Source organism: Sus scrofa, chromosome 4 (genome assembly GCF_000003025.6).
Source record: "Sus scrofa isolate TJ Tabasco breed Duroc chromosome 4, Sscrofa11.1, whole genome shotgun sequence".
Lineage (NCBI taxonomy): Eukaryota > Metazoa > Chordata > Mammalia > Artiodactyla > Suidae > Sus > Sus scrofa.
The window spans coordinates 33,687,365-33,704,587 of NC_010446.5; the positions used below are offsets into that span (position 1 = coordinate 33,687,365).

Consider the following 17,223-nt stretch of genomic DNA (forward strand, 5'->3'; position numbering starts at 1 on the left):
AAAAGACAACAACAACAAAAAAATTTGGCTTTGTGGGTCATATGGTCTCTGTTGCAGCTACTGGCAACAGAAAACATTTTGGCATTACAGCACAAAAGCAGCCATATTCCATACATAAATAAATGTGGTTCTGTTCCAGTAAAACTTACTAGAAACAAGCAACAGACAGGATTTGGTCCAAAGATAATAGTTTATTGTCCCTGGTCTATATCATTTTGAAAACTATGAGAAATTTTTTTCGTCTACTTAAGGGCCACATCCACAGCACATGGATCAAATCAGAGCTGTCGCTGCAGCCTATGCCGCGTGGGATCTGAGCTGCATCTGATTCCGCTCAGAACAGACGCTCATAGCAACGCTTGATCCTTAACCCACAGAGCAAATCCAGGAACTGAACCTGCGTCCTATGGATACAAGTCGGGTTCATTACCGCTGAGGCCTGATGGGAACTCGGAAAATTGAGAGTTTTTTTAAAGAAGTATTTCTCTAATGCGGAATTTTTTTTTTTAGCAAAACAAATAGCAATTTTCTTCCATATATGAAGGAATACTACCTTGGAAAACATTTCATTAGTAAGATTTATACAAATGAGTCATCACTGATAGAAATAAGTTAAGTTAAAAAAGAGGGAAACTACCCTGGCCTGGCTCAGGATCCAGCACTGCCGTGAGCTGTGGTGTAGGTCACAGATGCGACTTGGATCTGACATCACTGTGGCTGTGGTGTAGGCCGGCAGCAACAGCTGATTGGACCCCTAGCCTGGGAAACTCCATATACCGAGGGTGTGGCCCTAAGACAAAAGACAAAAAAATAAAAAAATAAAAAAGGGTGAAACTTACTTGTAATCTTCGTTTGCTGCAGTAAAAATGAAAGCTTCCATAGGGTTCCAGCCAATTGTATTTGTTCTCATATCTAAGATGACCTGAGAAAGGAGCATACATTAACCCATTACTATGAAATTAAGTCCCTCTAAAACGGATAGATTCCCACCTTATTTCTTTTCCTTCTTTTTTCACTGATTGAAGCAAATACTTTAGTAAACACCTACAATGTGTACAGAGCTTGGCTCGGTGCAACAGGAAAAGAAAATCAATAACTACTTCCTGAATACACAGGCAGAGTGGTAAATTTTTTTTTTTTTTGTCTTTTTTACGGCTGCCCCCGCGGCATATGGAGGTTCCCAAGCTAGGGGTCTTATCAGAGCTGTGGTTGCCAGCCTATGCCAGAGCCACAGCAACATGGGATCCAAGCCACGTCTGCGACCTACATCACAGCTCACGGCAACGCCGATCCTTAACCCACTGAGCAAGGCCAGGGATCGAACCTGCAACCTCATGGTTCCTAGTCGGATTTGTTAACCACTGAGCCATGACGAGAACTCCATGAGTGGTAAATATTGAAAAGTATAAATATGCTTAATAAATGGTCCCTTGACCTCAAAAAGCTTACAGTTTAGTCAGGAAAATGAGGCATATATAAGAAAAGGTAATATATAAAAAATGAAGCAGCAAATAATTAAGTATCAAATCAGGGGCCAAACTAATGGTGAGCATAGGGTTAAAGTGAAGAAGAAGGGTTTCAAAAGATAAGTATGATTTGAGCTGATGTGTGAAGGACCAGTATATTACACTGTTTCTCAAAAAAAATTCTGGGCGAGGTAATGTTTTATTGTATGTGACCGTCCACCGTAGGATATTTAGCCTCTTGGGAGTCTGTACATCAAATGCCAGTAGCAGTCTCTAAAATGTCCCTCCAACACTTCCAAAAATATACTTGGTGGGGAAGTACAACCCCTGACTGAGAACTACTACATGTATGAGAGAAAAGAAACATTGATAGTTTAGCAGATAGAACAAAGAAATAAAACATGCATGTCTGCATCCATCAAGGTGACGTACATGTGACAAGCCCTATTTAAATGTTACCTTACTGACTGAAACAAATAAATAAATAGAATACAACTTGCGACTGGATTTTATGGGCCCTTGAGAGCCAGACTCCAGTTCCTTTCTTCAGCCTAAAAATAATGAAGTACCATTATCAACTGAACATGGAGGTGGTAAGGGGGCAGAACCTACCATTTATTAAACTGGTACTTCATGTTAGTTTTCTGCTAAATGCTTCAAGTGTCATGTTTTGTTCTCACCATTGTGCTGTAAGGTAGTTATTAATATTAATATTTATAATATTAATATTAATATTAATATTTGTGCTCCTCATTTTACAAGAGGAGCACAAATTAACCTACCTGCCTAAGGTCTAACAACCAAGTTCATGTAAGATCTTCCCACCACATCATATGAATGGGTGAAACAACTGGAGTGATACTTTGGAAACACTATCCTATATATCTAGCTCAAACTTCAGTGAATACCAGCTACTTGTAATATTTCTGAATGTATTACATGTTATAAAAATGATTCAGGAATAACAAAAATACTTCAAAATTTCTGTTACACGTTGACTATGACAATGACTTGTGGCACAGGAACGATGTTCAGGTCTTCCTGCACTCTCTTAATTCTAGCACTCGAAACCAACTTTACACCCTTTTACTTATAATGGTACTCCTCTCTCCCTCTTTAGAATCAGCTTAAGGTTGTATTAACTATGAAATCCAAGTCCCAGAATGACTGGTTTAGAACTGTTGGGAAATCTGACACCTTGAACACGACAGCGCTTGTCTAAATAAAACATCAAACTGGCATATAACTAAACAAATAAAGTTGGTTATAGCAATCTGTTATAAAACCTTCTGGAATAAAATACGATATGTGTTGTATGATGACTACAGGGCCTGACATAACAGGATGCAATGCTTTTTTAACAACTCCCAATTCGCTAAGTATGAATTAGATGCCTAAAATTTGCTGACATCATGGAAGACACAAAGACGACTAGGATACAGTACCTCATGGAAATTTAAGGGTCTCTAAAGAGCAACAAGGAATTGAGAGAATGCCATTGTAACCACTCTGGGGTCTAAGAACATCTCCATTAAAAAGAATTTTTTAAAAAACATCTGCTCCATATCTTCAGTCACTTGACTTATGGGGAATGTGTTGTATTAAGCAGAAGACAAATAGAATCTCACCTTTTTCAGAGGAGTAGCTTGCCTCATATCATATAGCACTATATTCCTGTCAGAAGCACAACTTCCCAAGAGAAATGTCTAAAAATAAATACAACAATCACCAGTTAAAAGCCAGGGTTGGCAGCAAACCATGTCCATTCAATGAGTAAATGATTTAATTGCCCATAATGTTTAAGTTTAGGATACAAAGTTATAACATTAAAGTCCATTTTAAGAGGGTACAATGAATCAGTCGTAATATCAGCAACTAAATCAAGTATTTTCACTGTTAAATGCCCATGCGCGTACTTTAGATGCCTGTGATAATGGTATAGGGCTAATTCTACATTCTATTTTATAACAACGTATTTTACTTATCCATTCTTCAACTTTCCTGCTCTTAAGTATTATAAGTAACATTTAATAAACATTTTCATATATTTAGCTTTTCTTTGCCTAAGGATAAAATTTTAGTAGTAGTATTACTAAATCAAAAAGTATGAACTATTCTATAGCTTTTAATATTTAGGGGTAAGTGTTTTCCAAAAAGTTGTACTAATATACATCGCAACGTGGAAATACACCAATTTTACTGCAACCTGGCAGCATTAGGGAGCTAAAATATTTGTATGGCAACATTTCCTATATACCTTCATCCCTTGGTATCTGTGGGTAACTAGTTCCAGGACCCCTCATGGATACCCAAATCCATGGAAGTTCAAGTCCCTAACAGTTGGCCCTCTGTATCCACATATGCAGAACCCATAGATATGGGGGCTGACTGTATTAATTTGGGGGAAGGGGTCTTTTTAGGGCAGCACCCAAGGCACATGGAAGTACCCAGGTTATGGGGTTAAATCGGAGCTAAAGGTGCCAGCCACAGCAACACGGTATCCAAGCCTCATTTGCAACCTACACCATAGCTCACAGTAAGGCCGGATCCCCAACCCACTGAGCAAGGACAGGGATCGAACCTGCATCCTCATGGATATTAGTCAGGTTTGTTACCATTGAGCCACAACTCAAACTCTTTTTTTTTTTTTTTTTGTCTTTTTGCCTTTTCTAGGGCCACACCCGCAGCATATGGAGGTTCCCAGGCTAGGAGTCTAATTGAAGCTGTAGACACAGGCCTACACCAGAGCCACAGCAACACGGGATCCGAGCCACGTCTGCGACCTACACCACAGCTCATGGCAAGGCCGGATCCTCAATCCACTGAGTAAGGCCAGGGATCGAACCCGTGACCTCATGCTTCCTAGTCGGATTCGTTAACCACTGAGCCACAACAGGAATTCCTTAATTATTGATTTATTAGCAGTTAAACATTTTTCTCATGTTTATTAACTCTCTATATAAACTAAACCTGTCCTTTGTCCCACTGTTTCAAGGTGTTTCAAGTATTTTTAAGTCAGTTATAAAATATGCAAAGTGCTTACACAATCCATGGCATTAAGTGAAAATAAGCTCTCTACCTACCAGTGGAGCCCCAAATCCTACCCTGCACCATTCCTCCTCGCTCATGGTTCCTGATACAATTCTCAGCCTCTGGCTGCTACTACTCCTACTGCAAGTGTGCAGGGAACAAGAAGAGTGATTTATTAAACAGCTGTATGGCCTACTAACTCCTACGACACATGTGTACATGATTCAAATAAAACTCATAAGTCAATGCTACCATCACCATCTCTTCTCCGTTCCTTCTAACACCCTCCTTTTAAACCACTTCCTCTCTGAGATTTTCAATCTTCTGACACCTCTCAATCTTTCTTAATTTCTCACTATGTCACTTCCAGGGCTGACCAGGTTGTTTTTAAAAGTAAAGACTTTAACTTGAACAAAGCAAAAAATTCTACCTAGACAGAAAGCTGACTTTCACACTGTAAAATGTAGCAGTGCTCAGAATAAACTTTTGGCTTTAACAGAATTCTCAGCTTCAATATTTTAACGGAAAATTAACTAACAATGATTGGAGGGGACAAATACACTCTATTGTTCACAGCAACATACCCTTTCCATTAAGTTTAATGTAGGATAAGAGACATGCTACCATTTGCTTTTACCATTAAGTTAGTTCATAAAGTTAATAAAACAGGAGTTCCCACTGTGACTCAGCAGTAAGGAACTCGACTGGCATCCATGAGGATGCAGGTTCAATCCCTGGCCTCGCTCAGTAGGTTAAGTATCCGGCGTTGCCGTGAGCTGTGGTGTAGGTCACAGTCGTGCCTCAGATCCCCAAGTCGTTGTGGCTGTGGTGTAGGCCAACAGCTACGGCTCTGATTCAGTCCCTAGCCTGGGAACTTGCATGTGCCATGGGTGTGGCCCTAAAAAAAAAAAAAAAAGACTAAATAAATAAGTAAATGAATAAATAAAGTTAATAAAACATATGGACACACAGAGCTGAACAAATAGTTTTATACAGGTAAATGTGAAAAACATGGTTGGTGGCTAGGTCATCACTAATAATTAATTATGACTTCAGAATTGGCTATCAGCTCTTCTGACACAGATGTTCCACCAAAACAGAGGAACAAAAGATCTCATTTACCCTTTAGAGAAGCAGGAATCAGCATCTGTCTGTTTCTTCTGTTTATTTTTTTAAAATAGTAATTACACCACCATCTTAAATTTGGGCAGCATCTTTTAAAAATATTCACATATATTATCACATTTTACACTTACAACAAACCTATAAAGTACACTGGAAGGTACAATTAACCTCATTTTAAAAATAAAGAGACAAATATAGGAAAAGCTGTGACTTGTATAAGGTCAACGCAAAGGCACACTGGCAGGAAATACAGTTCCAGCCTAGACTTACAGCAAGTAAGACATAAAATACTCCTACAAATTGCTTGTGTTCATAGCCTGCTGCTGCCCAATGTCACTTCGGCTTGGCTCTACAAAGCTGGCTTGTCCCTTTGTGCTATATCTCAACTTCCACGAGCAAGGGCAAGAAGGAAGGGGAGATGGAGATGGTGTGAGGAGGATATAGCAGGGACAGATACTCTGAACCAGCCAGCAGCAACCTTTTTCTTTAAAGGGCCAGAGAATACATGTATTTTAGGCTTTGTAGGCCATATGACTTCTGTAGTGTTTACTCAACTCTACTTTGCAGGGCAAAAGCAGTTAGAAACAATATATAAGCAAAAGGGTATGGCTGTGTTCTAGTGAAACTTTTTTTTTTCACAGACCGTAGGTGGCCAACCTCTGCTTTAAACCTGTAGCCTCTCCCAGAATTGTGTATTAGGTGTGTGCTGGGGGCGGGAAGGGTGTCCTCTGACTGGCTTCTTGGCAGCACCCCAAGGCCAAGTTCACTTCATACTACAACACTTCAGTCCAGTACCCTGCTACTTAGACTTTGACTTAACTTTTTTCCCTCCTTTTAACAGTTAGGGTCTCTGAGAAAACTTGCCTATCAGGATTTTCTCTCTATCATCTAACAAGATAATCTGATAACTTCTAAAATCAGCTTATATATGCAGTGATTTCCTTTTCTTTCTGCATGAAAGGGCATCTCCACTGAGTCTTCTGGACAATTAGTTCATCAATTGTTATGTATTCAGAAAAAGCTCAGGGAAGGGTCTGGAGTCCAGGGGGTAGCTTAGCCTTCAGGGCAGCCTCCTTTCCCAAATGCAGACCTGAATAAACAGTAAGCAGGCTAGTCTCCAACTCTTCCATTGAAACGGGAAGGAATTAGGAATCAAAATTCAGACTTCTGAGCAAAGGAAAATGTGATGTGACTAATTATCATGTAGTACAAAAATAATCACGCATATTATTTTGAAGTACTGGTGCCCTTGCCACAAACAAAGAAAACAATGCTCAAGATTCCTTTTCTGACCTCCAAGAGAGTTCAGAAAAATGAACATTTTCCAAAAAAAAAAAAAAAAAAAAAAAAAAAAACCATTTTCCTAAAGGTACAATGATGTTAATCTGTGGAACATGAGTACTGAATGCACAAGTAAAACTGAAGCTGTACAGGACAGTATGTGCCTGGATTCTGCCCCCACAAGCATGCACACACAACCTCCTCCAACAGTGCTGGACAGGGTATCTGGGACTAAACTGTGGGCAAAACACACTGAGATTTGACCAATGGTAGCAGATCTTGATATAATCTGAAAAACTGGCCAAATCCCAGAACACCATTAAAATTCAGAAAATTCTTAGAGTGTATATATATGCATGACTAGGTAGGTCACTTTGCTGTACAGCAGAAACTGACAGAACATTGTAAATCAACTATGATAAAAATTAAAAAAAAGAAAATTCTCATATCACACACTTGAGTTTCCTAAACAGAGCTGATATTATTAGATAATAAGGAAATAAAAAGCAGAACATACTTCAAAAAGAAGCATTACCTCAATTGGGTTAAACTTAACACTGCTTATACTGTCAAATCCCCAGGTCATTGAACAAATAGGATTGGTTCTTTGTTCATCCCAAATGTCTACTTGCTGTCCACATGTGGCAAAAATAGCTTCTTTCCAGTGATGATCAATTCCTGTATATACTGTCTTTAAAGCAAAGAGGTTGTTAGAGATGAGTCTTTTCATTAGTACTTCAAATCTATAGAAAAATATTTTTAATGTATTTCTCTACACTCTCATTTATGAAAGAAAATCTCACAGAAATTTTTTTGAAGCTACCATAAGACATGATGTTCCTTATCACACATTTTGGAAAAAAAGAAAACTGTTAACATGGGATGTATCAATTATGAATACATATCACTGAAGTAATTTTTAAATCATCTTTGAAGGATCTTGGCGGAGACTAATGAATTGTAAAGGTTGTTTCTAAAAAACTTAATTCCACATTTTACACAGGAAGTACTGATTCCCAGGACAAACACATAGATACAAACAACTGGATTAAAATTTAAGGGGAGAAATAAAATTGGACACTGTGGTTGCTAAGATTGTTAAAAGCAAAAAAATCTCATAAATCCTGCAAAGCAAATTAAAGGGAACTACTTAGCCAATACTTTAAGCTTTTAAGAACTCTTATCAGCATCCACAGGTTTAGAATTATTTTCTATTCATGAAGGCAAGTCCTACAGACTCTTCCACATAAGAAATAATCCCCAATACCACAGAGAAGGGGAAAGACTATCTTTGGAACTACTAGAGAAAATACTCTTTACAAGAATGAAAACAATTTTTTTTAGGAATTACTAATTTTTTACCATCTGCAAATTATTTCCACTTCATACTTATATCCCACCTCCATGTCCCTTCAAGAACATTTAGATCAACCATTAGCATGCAGCAAGACCCTGACCATGGACTGGATCCCTCATTTCAAAAAAGAATATTTTGAACTTTTTGAAACCTAAAAAGCAGGACCTAGATAAATACGAAACATAATATTCAAATGGTGAACTAATTTTATTTTATTTTTGTCTTTTTGTCTTTTTAGGGCCGCACCCGCGGCATATGGAGGTTCCCAGGCTAGGGGTCCAATTGGAACTGTAGCCGCCGGCCTACGCCACAGCCATAGCCACAGCAACTCAGGATCCGAGCCACATCTGCAACCTACACCACAGCTCATGGCAATGCTGGATCCTTAACCCACTGAGCGAGGCCAGGGATCAAACCCGAGTCCTCTTGGATGCTAGTCGGGTTCGCTAACCACTGAGCCACAACAGGAAATCTGGGGGAACTAATTTTAAAACTGCATATACCTAAAGATTAATTCTAATTTTACAATTTCACTTAATACCAAAACTTAAGTTTACAAAACATGGGTAGGCTGAATGATCTGAATTATTAAGCTATAATAGACCTACATCATCTGATTTGCAGAATATTGTAAGAAATGTAAATAAAATTTATACCAAAAGTACTCTACATTTTTTTTTCCATTTCCTAAAGATTTCTTTTAAGTAACAAATTCTAAGCTTTGTGAAAGATCTATGATAATGTAAATCCAAAGCTAAAGCATTATTTTTTCCTTTTACCTTATAGATTTCTTACCACAGCCTTACTATAGGTAATGTTTCACTGAATCCTCTAGCTAAAAACAGAAACTGAACCCTACTAAAATGAACATTGAAAAACTTCAAATTCGGTTGCTACAAAGGATCTGGACTACATTAAATATTCCTTAAAACAGGTCAATTATTGCAGCCTATAGGCTCTGATTTCTTAGTTATATCTTTTTTAGAAATTAAAACTATGCAATAATTTTAAGTAAAAGAAAAAAATTTCGATAGGCAAAGTATAGGTCAATTTATTTGTGTACCTTTCCTAATATTGTATGCAATGGTTCCTCATCTTCTCCATAGCTTGGTCCATCCATTTTCCACTGCTTCACAGTTTTGTCATCACCAACCTTGAAATATGTAACGATGATGATGATGATGATAATGAAAAAGTTATAAACGGTAAACTTGCTAATACATACATCAAATTAAAAACATCTCCAATTTAAAAAATAACACATACCATATTCTTCCAGTACTGTATTTATTGATGAATTGTCCCAATTTGTTATAATAAAGATTTGTGACAAATTCATAGGTACATAAAATTTAAAATAAAATAATGTGAATAGAGCAGAAGAGTAAGGGTAAAAACAAAGTTAGATCATAAAGATGGCAGAAATTGCATACTGCAATAAAATTCAAATTAGGGAGAAAAATGAATAATAATAAAATGGTATTGTGAGATCAGAGTGGTCATTTAAAAAGTAAGAACCAATCTGATATGTGCCATATAGTTCCAGATAATTTTAAATGTAAAAAATGCAAGAAAATCTATAAAAATACTAGAAAGAGGGCATTTTTTATAGTCATGGCATGGGTTAACTCCTTTGTGTGACACAAAACTCCAGAAACTATTAAGTCAGAGGTTTTTAAAGTGTGACCTGCAGACTGCTAAAGTGTCCCAAGAATTTTTCAGGGGTCCACGAGGTTAAGACTATTTTCATAATGTTAGTAAAGGCATAGCTTGCCTTTTCACTGAGCTGACTGTCAGAGAGTGAAAGAAATGGTGGGTACAAGGCAACCAACTACAAGAAATTTAGACTTTCGTATGTGGCATATATGTTCAAGGTATTAGGTAAACATTGATTTTAGTAATTTCTTTTGGATACGTTTCCTCAGGCAAGGGAAACAAATGGAATTACATCAAACTAAAAAAGCTTTTGCACAGCAAAGAAAATCATCAACAAAATGAAAAGGCAGAAGATATTTGCAAATGATATTTTTGATAAGAGGTTAACATCTAAAATATACAAAGAACTCATACAACTCAACATCAAAAAGACAAACAACTCAAATTTTTTAAATGGGCAGAAGCTCTGAAGAGATATTTTTTTCTAAGAAGACATAGAGATAACAACAGGTGCATGAGAAGTTACTCAACATGACTAATCATCAGAGAAATGCAAATCAAAACCACAAGGAGATATCACCTCACACCTGTCAGAATAGTTATTATCAAAGCCAATAAATAAAAGTGTTGGCAAGGATGAGGAGGAAAGGAAGCCCTCATGCACAGATGGTGGGGATATAAACTGGTGCAGCCGCTAGTGAAAATAGTACAGAGATTTCTTCAAAAGATTAAAAGTAGAACTACCAATGATCCAGCTATTTTATTCCTGGGAATTTACTGGAAGAAAACAAAAATACTAGGTAGAAAAGATATATTCACCCCCATGTTCACTGCAGCATTGACAAGAGCCAAGTTATGGAAGAAACCTCCATGCCTTCCAATAGGTGAGGGGATAAAGAACATGTGGTATACTTATCTACAATGGAATATTAGCCATGAAAAATGAAATCTTGCCATTTGCAACAACATGGATGGACCTAGAAGGTATAATGCTAAGTGAAATGAGCTGAACAAAGAAAGATTAACATGTATGACAAACATGTATGATTTCACTTAAAAGTAGGATCTAAAAAGTAAAACAAATGAACAAACATAACAAAATAGAAACAGAGTCAAAGATAGCGAGAACAAACAAGTGGTTGCCAAAGAGGCAGGTGGTGGCGGGGGAGAGAGATGTAGGTGAGAGTTATTAAGTGATACAAAATTCCAGTTGCAAAGTAAATGAATCTCAGGTATGAAATGTACAGTGTGAAGAATACAGTAAATAATTATGTATTATCTTTGTATGGTGACAGATTATAGCTGGACTTAACTGTGGTGACCATTTTGAAACACACAGAAATACTGAACCACCATGTTTTGCCCCAAGAACTAACATAGCGTTGCAGGTCATACCTCAAAACCAAAAAAAAAAAAATTATAGAAAAAGAGATGAGATTTGTGGTTACCGTCGGTGGAGGCTGGGGAGGGGAAACTCGATGAAGACAGTCAAAAGGTACAAGCCTCCAGTTCTAAGTACTAGGGATGTGATGTACAACATGATAAATATAATTAACATGGCTGTATGTTACACAAGAAAGTTACTGAGAGAGTAAATCCTAGGAGTTCTCAACACAAAGAAACTCTTTCTACTTCTTTAATTTTTTATCTCTTATTTACTGTGATAATCATGTTGTGATGTTTGTGAGTCAAGTCAAAGGGCCTTGGACCATATAAATGAACTCAGAAAATATTTAATTAGATTAGTCCTATACATGTTGAAAAGAGCTAATGACTTAACTGAATTATACTTACAGTGAAAAAAGAAGTTCCGCAAAAGCGAGTACATATTCCTCGTACAAAACCTTCATGCGCTTGTATTGTACGGATACATTTTCGTTTAGTTAAGTTCCAAATTCTAACCTATGATAAAGCATACTAGGAAATTTCAGGCAACTAAAAACATAAAATGTTTAGGCACAAAAATACTAAATTCCAAGAAAAATCAACACTGAAAAGGCTATAAATCACTTTACCAGATAGCTAAAAACAAAATCTTCTAGATTAAAATAATGCAATGCTCATGGATAAGCATATCAACAAGCAGTAAATTCAATCTGCTAAATACTCTGGATTCTAGTTTAAAGTGCTTCAAAGCTTTTTCTTGCCAGAGTAGGAAATAATTAAGTGTTGAATTGATAATAACATCCTCCATGAAAAAACTCACACTTAAATATCTGTATTGTAAACACGCCTTATTACTTACTGTCAAACTGAGCCTTAAGCTACTATGTTTTTAATTTCTTAGGTTTAGATAAATACTACTGAGGTTACCAAATCAAAAAGAATTTAGTCTTGAGAATTAAAAGAAAACCAGGACATGGAAAAATGAAATCAAACCAATTAAAACCCACCGTAACTCACAACTAAAGGAAGAACATTCGTAATATAACTTTTTAGTTTGAATTATCAACGTTTAGATTGACACTTGCCTCTCCATCACATGCCCCAGAAAGGACAGTGGCCAGGCTCTTTGGATGCTTGGCCAAGCAATTGACTCCATCTCGGTGACCATCCAGGGAAGCAAGGAATGGTTTTGCAAACACTCGTTCCAGTTTGGTAGCATTTAAAGCTCTTACATATTCTCGCGGGACTCAAAAGGATGTAAGGCAGGATCATAGTTTCTTGGAACTGAAATAAGAATGACTTCTCTTAATTAAATGCTTCATATTTAGTATTTCCTGTGGTCTTCCTCAGTGAATCATTCAATTTGCTATTCAAAAAAGCTTCTATAAGGGACACTGTTCTATGTCTAGCCCTGTGAAGAATACCAAGGTTAAAGACTTTGTCCAAAAACCTCTCCAGGATGACCAGAAAAACACATGATATGTGTTTACCCAGCTTAATTCAAAGCTCCTTAATGGGCAGGGAACACTATTAATCTCCAGTACCAATCACCATACTGATTGGCATTCAATATTGCGATTATGATGACAGCTACTATTTGAGCATTTTCCATGTTTGTTTGCTTAAAAAACTGAGTTGAAGAGTTCCCATCATGGCACAGCAGAAGCAAATCCGACTAGGAACCATGAGGTTGTGGGTTCGATCCCTGGCCTTCCTCAGCAGGTTAAGGATCTGGCGTTGCCATGAGCTGTGGTGTAGGTCGCAGATGCGGCAGATGTGGTATGGCAGAGACCAGAGGCTACAGCTCTGATCAGACCCCTAGCCTGGGAACCTCCATATGCTGTGGCTCTAAAAAGACAAAAAAACAAAATAAAATTTAAAAAATATATATATAAAAACCCCTAATGTCTAAAAGTAAATGCAGCTTCTTACTCCACAACTTCACCCTCATGTCCTTCTCTCTGACTCCATTAATGGTAATTCAACATTTAGTGAAACTCAAATGATGGTTATTCTTTTGTCTTCCATCATCCACACTGGGGAATGCCAATACTGACGGTCTGTCTTCTGCTCTCTGGAAAACTTCTTATTTAGGCATCGTGTTCTTTTCCCACCTCCAGTAACTTAGTTTGGGCCCTTATTACTTTATACCTAGACTACTACAATATTATCCCTACTCTATTTGGTCCAATTTAAACTAACATCAGAGTAATCACCCTAATACACAGCAGTTTACATGTTATTCCCATGCCCCCAAATTGTCAAAGGCTCTTTACAGTGGTGGCCTTCAAACTCTTCTGATTGTATGCCCTGACAATAACAGTTTTTGAGAAAGTCTCTCCTTTCAACATATATACATTTATTTCATTTAGGTATGTAAGTAAAGATCTTGTTTGTTAAAATTTCCATTTAATGCTATGAGAGTGATTCAAAGGTTTTTTGCTGTTTTGTTTGTTTCCTTTTTAAGGCCTCGCCTGCAGCATATGGAAGTTCCCAGGCTAGGGTCAAATCAGAGCTGCAGCTGCAGGCCTAAGTTACAGCCACAGCAACACCAGATTCTAAACCCACTGCCCGAGGCCAGGGATCAAATGTGCATCCTCACATACACTATGTCTGGTTCTTAACCTGCTGAGCCACAACAGGAATACCGATTCAAAGCCTTTAATATCAATTTATTTCAATGTTTGGTTTTAATGGTTACCATAGCTGAAAATAATACAGGCAGAACTCCCTTTTGTATGGTACTGTGTTATCAGAACCATGGGATCCAGAACCCTTCCTTTACCCAGTTTTGTGTTAACATGTAGCCTCAGTCACTATGAAACTGTCAAAGAGCAGAACTGGTTTAGTTAACATGAAGACTGTATGTACTTCACAAAGACAAGCAGGTCCAAAGAGAAGACATCCATAGCTGGCTATGTGTATTCAGTGTGTTTAATTCTCAGTCCCATCCACAGGTTTTGCAAAGGTTATTTCTGAAGTAGGTCTTGAAAATTTCCATCTTCTCTGATATCAACAGATGTTCCTACAACTAACTGGCATTTTAATAACGTTAACTGTTAAAAAATCAACGAAGTAGATAATTCCGCTTGCCATTTTTCCATGTACACAAAATGAATTTTTACAGATGACACTTTCATCATTTTCAGCACAAAATTTTTTAAATGGAAAGACTTCCAAATATATCATTTCTAAAAGATCTCTCCATTGCACAAGATTTTGTGAAAAGTAATCACTTTTTTACTCATCATTAGTCATTAAAATGAACTTTGAAGTAGGTTTTTATCTATATCTATCTATCTAGTGTCTTTTTAGGGCCGCACCCGCAGCATATGGAGGTTCCCAGGCTAGAGGTCAAATTGAAGCTGTAGCCACTGGCCTATGCCACAGCAACAGCCAGGACAGATTCTAACCCCACTGAGCAAGGCCAGGGATCAAACCCACATCCTCCGGATGCTAGTCAGATTTGTTCCTGCTGAGCCACAACAGGAACGCCTATTTTTTTTTAATAACTTAAAATTCCTTTAGTATTCAGAACCACAGAAAAGTTCTGCAAATCGAAGAAAATGCTTAACTCATCATTATGTTGTACAACTTCTAAGAGCTTTGCCATAATATAACAAAAAAAAAAAAAAAACTTTGCAAAAAAAAAAAAAAGATTTTCTTGGGTCTCCCTATCACTCCACAAGTAATTATTATGATTCTATATTTTTGGAGTTCCCGTTGTGGTGCAGTGGAAACAAATCCGACTAGGAACCATGACATTGGGAGTTCCATCCCTGGCCTTGCTCAGTGGGTTAAGGATCTGGCATTGCCGTGAGCTGTGGTGTAGGTCGCAGACATGGCTCGGATCCTGCATTGCTGTGGCTGTGGTGTAGGCCAGCATGTGTAGCTCCAACTCAATCCCTAGCCTGGGAACCTCCATATGCTGCAAATGCGGCCCTAAAAGGCAAAAAAAAAGATTCTATATTTACAATAATATAATTCCCCTATAAATGTAATCTGTAATATGCTGCAATATTCTGAAGGCAGAAGAACACCTATGCAATCCTCTAGTCTTTTCTTAGGACACTTAGTGTACCACATATAGCAAGTGACAATTCAACATTAGCTCAAATGAAGACGTCAGTGTCAATACAAGTACTAGGTAAAAAAGATTGATTTGTTTTTAGGACAAGAAATACAAATTAGACTAATGTTTTTTTCCACCCCACAATGAGTAACAGTACATCCATTTTAGAGACTGCTGATCAATGGAATGAAAGCTCCTTTCCGGTCTTCCACATCCTGATTCAAACCTATTTCATTATCTTCAAATACCTTCTGAAACTCAGCTCTAGCCAAACTGGTTTATTCATTGCCATCTGAAACCTCCTTGAACTTTCCTGTCTTGATTCCTTCCAGAAGCCATTTCTTCCACCAAGAATGTATTCTGACTTTCGCACTATCTAAACTTTATGCATCCTTTAAGAACATTCAGCTTAAATCTCCTATCTTCTATAAAGTTTTTCAAATTGCCACCATCATGCCCATCTCTAAATTTACATATTCAGTGAACAATAAACATTCCAATAAATAGATGTGGAACACCTGCCATATGGCACAAGCACCGAGGATATCATAGCTAACAAGCTCATGGCATATGTTTATGTATGCTGGAAGTGCCTGCACTAGGGGTTGAATTGGGGCTACAGCTGCAGACCTATGCAACAGCAACACTGGCTCTGAGCCACATCTGCATCCTACACCACAGCTTGCCACAACGTAAAATCCTTAACCCACTGAGCAAGGCCAGGGATTGAACCTGCATCCCCATAGACACTATATCAGGTTCTTAACCCACTGAGCCACAACAGAAGCTCCAATATTACTGTTTTGTTACTTAGCCTGTAAATATCCTGTGAGCAGAGATCATATATTTACTTAACATTGCTCATAATATATATGCTGATAACCTCTCTAATGGTGAAATATTGTTCTAGCCTCACTTTCTACAGCTTACCCATTACTCAAACTTTGAAGACATGGCCCTTCTCTTGCCTTAAGTTGATTCGTGCCTTAAAGACTTTGCACCTGTTACTCTTCACTTTGGAAGAGTCCGTTCACACGTTGTCATTTAGGTCCCTTGTCATTTAGATATCAGCTGTAATTCATAAGCAGTCAGCATGTTAATGCGGAAACAGACAAGGATGGATAAATAAAACTCACTAATTTCATTTTAGCCATTTCCCCCATCAAACTTCTCCACAAGCGTTCTTAGGAGAAAGCGGATAGCTTTAAGTTTCCCCTTTCTTCTCACATCCAGAAGTACGTAATTTTAAGTAATAAAATGGCCAAAAGTTAGAGCACCAGAAAAGGTTCAGAGAGTAACAGAAAAGGTTTAAAGAAGTCTGCTTAACTGTTAAATCCTTCATTCCTGAGTTTGGCTCACTCAAATTCCACTTTTCTTCAACATGAACCTGAGAAAAATCAAGACAGCAGCGGCTTGGAAGGAGGGAAGCAGACGTATTTCGCCATATAACTAACCTTCCCACTTACCACTAGAGAAAGTTGTTAGGAAAAGGACTTGAAGACAAGTTTTCTGCTATCCAGTACCAGATTTATCTAAACAAAGTGCTTTGGCGAAAGAAGAGCGGGGAAAGAAGAACATTGGAACACCAGTCTCCCCCTAGCCTTATTCAGTAGAAGCCAAGGTTGGCAAACTCCCAACTAACTTGTCTCACCTCTCTGTAAGTCCAATTTAGTTTCGCGGACATAGTTGTCCGGGTTCCGGCTCAGCATCTTCACCTTCATTTTGCTGCTAATCCTTGCGATACCGCGCGCCTTTCTCTCCCGACCCCTGTGGCGGCTGCCTGACGGGCTACCCCAGTCAACACATGCCACTTCCGCTTCTTCTCAACTACTTCCTGTCATGTGACTTCC

At 37.9% G+C, this 17,223-nt stretch overlaps 1 protein-coding gene across 1 annotated transcript in view; it reads right to left on the reverse strand.

Annotated features, from left to right (window-relative positions):
* Positions 1-17,223, reverse strand: part of DCAF13 (DDB1 and CUL4 associated factor 13) — a 32,022-nt gene that overhangs the window by 14,498 nt on the left and 301 nt on the right. Inside the window, 8 exon segments of the mRNA XM_005662912.3 lie at positions 840-922; positions 3,095-3,172; positions 7,438-7,593; positions 9,323-9,412; positions 11,710-11,817; positions 12,387-12,547; positions 12,550-12,585; positions 17,025-17,223. Of these exon segments, the coding sequence (XP_005662969.2) occupies positions 840-922; positions 3,095-3,172; positions 7,438-7,593; positions 9,323-9,412; positions 11,710-11,817; positions 12,387-12,547; positions 12,550-12,585; positions 17,025-17,223 (911 nt within the window).